The sequence below is a fragment of the Nicotiana sylvestris genome, chromosome 8, assembly GCF_000393655.2.
Source record: "Nicotiana sylvestris chromosome 8, ASM39365v2, whole genome shotgun sequence".
Classification (NCBI taxonomy): domain Eukaryota; kingdom Viridiplantae; phylum Streptophyta; class Magnoliopsida; order Solanales; family Solanaceae; genus Nicotiana; species Nicotiana sylvestris.
In genome coordinates this window covers 50982568-50988123 of record NC_091064.1, presented here as the reverse complement: position 1 = coordinate 50988123, position 5556 = coordinate 50982568, and the positions used below count along the sequence as shown (strand labels likewise).

The 5556-nt window shown below is 43.6% G+C and overlaps 1 protein-coding gene across 1 annotated transcript; it reads right to left on the bottom strand.

The window, feature by feature from the left end:
• Positions 1-4065: 4065 nt before the first annotated feature.
• Positions 4066-5325, bottom strand: LOC138875016 (uncharacterized). The gene has a single exon (XM_070153821.1). The coding sequence runs from the start codon at positions 5323-5325 to the stop codon at positions 4066-4068; it is 1260 nt and encodes a 419-aa protein (XP_070009922.1).
• Between the last annotated feature and the right edge of the window lie 231 nt (positions 5326-5556).

Sequence of the window (5556 nt, the reverse complement as noted above, 5' to 3'; positions counted from 1 at the left end):
GGGAGAGAACTTCCCTTTGGCTTCATCTTGACTAGGAAAATTTTTAATTAACACCAGCTGCCCTGGTGTGAACTGTCTCGGCTTGGCTCTTTTGCTGAAGCCTCTGGACATTCTGTTCAGATAGAGTTGACCATGGTAAACTGCGTTCATTCTCTTTCCATCTATAAGGGCTAGTTGCTCATAACAACTTTTTACCCATTCTGTGTCGTCGAGCTCAGCTTCTTGTATGATCCTTAGGGAAGGAATTTCTATTTCGGCAGGAATGACTGCCTTTGTACCATAAACCAGCATATAGAGGGTTGCTCTAGTTGATGTGCGGACTGTGGTGCGATATCCCAATAGAGCGAATGACAACTTCTCGTGCCACTGCTTATGCTTTTCTACTATTTTCCTTAGTATCTTCTTGATATTCTTGTTGGTGGCCTCTACGACCCCGTTTATTTGAGGTCTGTAGGATATAGAATTCTTGTGTCGGATCTTGAAGGTTTCACACATAGATTTCATCAAGTCATTGTTGAGGTTGGATCCATTATCAGTAATGATTGAATCTGGAATCCCGAATCGGCAAACGATGCGGTCGCAGACAAAGTCTGCCACAACTTTCTTGGTTACTACTTTGAAAGATGTTTCTTCGACCCATTTGGTGAAATAGTCGATTGCTACCAAGATAAATTTGTGTCCATTGGAAGCGATGGGCTCGATTGGTCCAATAACATCCATCCCCCAAGCGGCGAACGACCATGGTGAGCTTGTTGCATTAAGCTCATTTGGAGGTACCTTTATCATGTATTCATGTATCTGGCAACGATGGCATTTCCAGACATACTGGATGCAGTCCGTCTCCATAGTCATCCAAAAGTAACCAGCTCGGAGTATCTTCTTTGCTAAGACAAAACCATTCATATGCGGACCACAGGTCCCAGCGTGAATTTCTTCTAGTAGCCTGGATGCTTCCTTTGCGTCGACACACCTTAATAGTCCCAAATCAGGAGTCCTCCTATACAAGATTCCTCCACTATGAAAGAAATTATTGGACAGCCTCCGAAGTGTGCGTTTCTGAGTAGGATTTGCAAGTTCTGGGTATTCGCCTTTTGCTAAATATTCTTTGATATCATGAAACCAAGGTTTTCCATCTGCTTCTTCTTCAACATAGGTGCAATAAGCTGGTTGATCATGGATCATTACTAGAATGGGATCAATGAAGTTTTTCTCTGGATGTTGTATCATGGATGATAGGGTAGCCAATGCATCGGCGAACTCATTCTGGACTTTGAGATCATGTTAGAACTCCGTCTTCGCGAACCTCTTTCTCAATTCCTGTACATGATGCAGATACGGAAGTATCTTGGAGTTCTCATTTGCCCATTCTTCTCATACCTGGTGTATAAGCAAGTCTGAATCTCCAATCACTAGAAACTCTTGAATGTTCATGTCAATAGCCATCTTGAGCCCTAGGATGCAGGCTTCATACTCGGCCATGTTGTTGGTGTACGGTAACCTGAGTTTGGCAGACACCAGATAATGCTGACCGGTTTCTGATATGAGGACTGCTCCTATGCCAACTCCCTTGAAGTTTGCTGCTCCGTCGAAAAACATTCTCCAACTGTCATAGGATTTTGCAATATCTTCTCCTATGAATGATACCTCTTCGTTAGGAAAATACATTTTCAGGGGTTCGTATTATCCATCCACGGGGTTCTCAGCAAGGTGATCTGCTAGTGCCTGTCCCTTGATTGCCTTTTGAGTTACGTAGACAATGTCAAATTCACTCAACAAGATTTGCCACTTGGCTAGCTTTCCGGTGGGCATGGGCTTCTGAAAGATGTACTTCAGAGGATCTATCCTTGATATGAGATATGCAGTATAGGCACAGAAGTAGTGCCTTAGCTTCTGAGTTACCCAAGTCAAAGCACAACAGGCGCATTCTAATAGAGAATATCGGGCCCCTCGTACGGGGTGAACTTCTTGCTGAGATAATAGATGGCCTGGTCCTTCCTCCTTGTTTCATCATGCTGCCCCAGAACGCAACCGAAAGCTCCATTCAATACTGCAAGGTAGAGTAATAAGGGTCTACCTGGCTCAGGCGGGACTAAGATTGGTGGTGTTGACAGGTATTCCTGATTTTGTTGAAGGTATTTTGGCAGTAATCAGTCCATTTGGTAGCAGTGTCCTTCTTTAACCTCTTAAAGATTGGCTCACAGATAACTGTAGATTGTGCTATGAACCGGCTGATATAGTTAAGTTTCCCCAATAAACTCATTACATCATTCTTGTTCTTTGGCGGTGGCAACTCTTGAATAGCTTTGACCTTTGATGGATCCAGTTCTATTCCCCGGCGACTCACTATAAACCCGAGTAGTTTTCCGGCAGGAACCCCAAATGCACATTTTCTGGGATTCTGTTTCAGGTTGTACCTTCACAATCTATTGAAAAACTTCCTCAAATCTTCCATGTGATCAGTAGCCTTCTTGGATTTGATGATAACATCATCTACGTACACCTCAATCTCCTTGTGTATCATATCATGGAAAATGGTGGTCATGGCCATCATGTAGGTGGCCCCTGCATTCTTTAACCCAAACGGAACCATCTTGTAACAATACATTCCCCATGGCGTAATGAAAGCCATTTTCTCATCATCTTCTTCATCAATCCAAATCTGATGATACCTAGTGAAATAATCTACAAATGACTGCAACTCCTGTTTGGCGCAATTGTCGATCAGGATGTGTATATTTGGTAAATGGAAGTCGTCTTTTGGACTGTTCCGGTTGGGATCGCGGTAGTCGACATAGACTCGGACCTTCCCATCCTTCTTTGGTACTGGCATGATGTTGGCTAACCATGTAGGGTATTCTACTACCCTGAGAACCTTAGCTTTGACCTGCTTGGTGACTTTTTCCTTGATTTTAGACTCATATCAGGCTTGAATTTTCTGAGTTTTTGCTTTACCGGCGGACATGTCGGATCGGTTGGCAATTTGTGAGCCACAATAGACGTACTCAGGCCAGTCATGTCATCATACGACCAGGCGAATATGTCCTCATATTCTCTTAGAAATTCTGTGTATTCCTTCTTTTCTGATGGCGATAAGTGGATGTTGATTGTGTTTCTTTGATGTTTTCTGCATCTCCCAAGTTGACAATCTTAGTCTCATCCAGGCTGGACTTAGGTCTGTTCTTAAAATTCTCAACCTCCTTAACAATCTCTTTTGGTATGTCATCTTCCTCTGAATCTATGTCCATTTGTTGCGTTGTTTCGTTGCATGTCACAGTCATTGGTTCATTAAGATAAGGAATAGTAATGTTGTGTAAGTAAAGTAATGAGAGAAAAATAATAATGAGTGTTGATTCATAAAAAAAGTCAAAATACTTTGATAAATTGCATAATCGTTTTGAACATTAGAGATCTTATTGCAGGAATTGAAAACATGCGAGAAATAAAAATCTTTTAGTAAATAAGACAGTGCTTGTTTTAGCCTTGCTCCCCCAAGGCTCGTCGGGCTCTGGTCGTCCTGATGGTCCAGTTATTGAGTTGTGCCCCTCTGCTTACACCCTGTATAGAAGGGCCTTCCTCTCCTTCCTCCTCGAGAACAACACAACAGTCTATGTTATTGTCTTCTAGGAACAAGTTCTTCACCGCTGCCAGTGCTTCCTCTTCTTCTGACTCATAGATAACATCGACCGATTAGAAAGTCTGCTCTAAATGTGGTATTGGCTGCTCTAGCAGATAGTAAGGACCGAGCCATGGTGACGACCAGTTGTTGAATCCTTCCCAAGTGTACTCATATCCTAGACCGAAAGTGGTGCCGTGTTTTTTTATTTTTATGGGCTTAGCGATTCCTTGGAGATTCTTTCTGAGTCCTTTGCCAGGTTTGTACCCACTCCAATTCAGTATACTCTCGATCTTGTTACCCCACCATTTGTCTTTGTCAACAACATTTACCCGTTCGATGTGATGGTAAGTCTCTCCACCTAGCTTCCTTCTTCCCTCGATTGACGGAATGATCTGGCAACCATATATAGGGTTGCTACCGTCACCGTGAATGATCACCTCCTGGTGATTTCATTCAAATTTTACCGCCTGATGTAGTGTTGATGCTACGGCCCCAACAACATGAATCCATGGCCGTCCAAACAGCAGATTGTAAGATGTTGGCACGTCTATCACTTGGAAATCAACATCGAACCAGGTTGGCCCCATTTGTAAACACAAACTAATCTCCCCAATAGTGGACCTTTGGGAACCGTCGAAGGCTTTCACATTTATGGCTCCATCCTTTATCTCGTGCAGTCCCTTGCCCAACTTCTTGAGTGTTACCAGCGGACAAATGTTGAGACTAGAACCCCCGTCGATCAAGATCTTGGTGATAAAGTAGTCCTCGCATTGCACAGTGATGTGCAGTGCTTTGTTGTGACCCAACCCTTCAGGTGGCAGCTCATCCTCATGAAAAGTAATTTTATGACTTTCCAATACCTGTCCTACCATGTTGGCCATTTCCCTACCAGTGATGTTTCTTGGCACGTACGCTTTACTCAGCACCCTCAATAGAGCGTTCTTGTGTGCCTCAAAATTTTGTAGCAAAGCAAGGATGGAAATTTGCGCTGGTGTTTTATTCAACTGGTCGATGACCGAGTATTCCTTGGCTTGTATCTTTCTCCAAAGATTCTCTGGACCTGTCTCAATGATGGGTAACCGGTTAGAGGCCTGCTTGGTTAACTCACCTAGGTGTTTCGGGGTATAGACCCTACCAGTTCTCGTCATACCCTGTGCGGCAACAGTTTCCTCGAACCTAACCTTGCCTTTCCTCCTTGCCTCGGTTGTATAGTCCCATGGTATAGCCTTTGTATGGAATAGTGTCATAGTCGACATCGGCACTAGGATTGGCGTGTGTATCTTTACTCCGAATGGAGTGTGTACCTTGGGCGATAAAACTACAATTTCAAATGGTGTAGGTGCATTTGCTGGAGACACAAATTCGACCTCAATTAGCGCTGGTGTCTTTGCAGATGGCATTGTTTCAAACTCAAGTAGCACGGACATAATTACCACAGTGTCCCCCGAGGGCTGCATCTGGACTACAATCGGATTAAGAGTAACTATTGGCTTCTTTGGGTCATCACCCTCTACGATCAACCCGATTGATCCCTCGGGATCCCAATCATCCTCTATTTCAATCATGTGAACACCTCCACCCTTGTGGTCTGGCAGAGGATTATTACGGACATTTGGAGTGGGTTCCTTCGCTACAATAATCTTGTTGTCAATTAAAGCCTGGATCTTATCCTTCAAAGAACTACATTCGTCAATGGTGTATCCTTTCATGCTAGAATGGTATGCACAAGATTTGTTTGGGTTAACCTACTGAGAAGGGTTCTAAAGGGTTGCAGCAGGGATGGGTGTGACATAACCAGCAGCTTTGAGTCTCTCGTACAACTGGTCAATAGGTTTAGCAATGGTTGTGTATTGTTTAGGAGGTCCGCGGTCAAAATTTGGTCGAGGTCTAGGGAAGTTTTGGTGTGTAAGAGGTGATATATAATGGGACGATTGAGCATT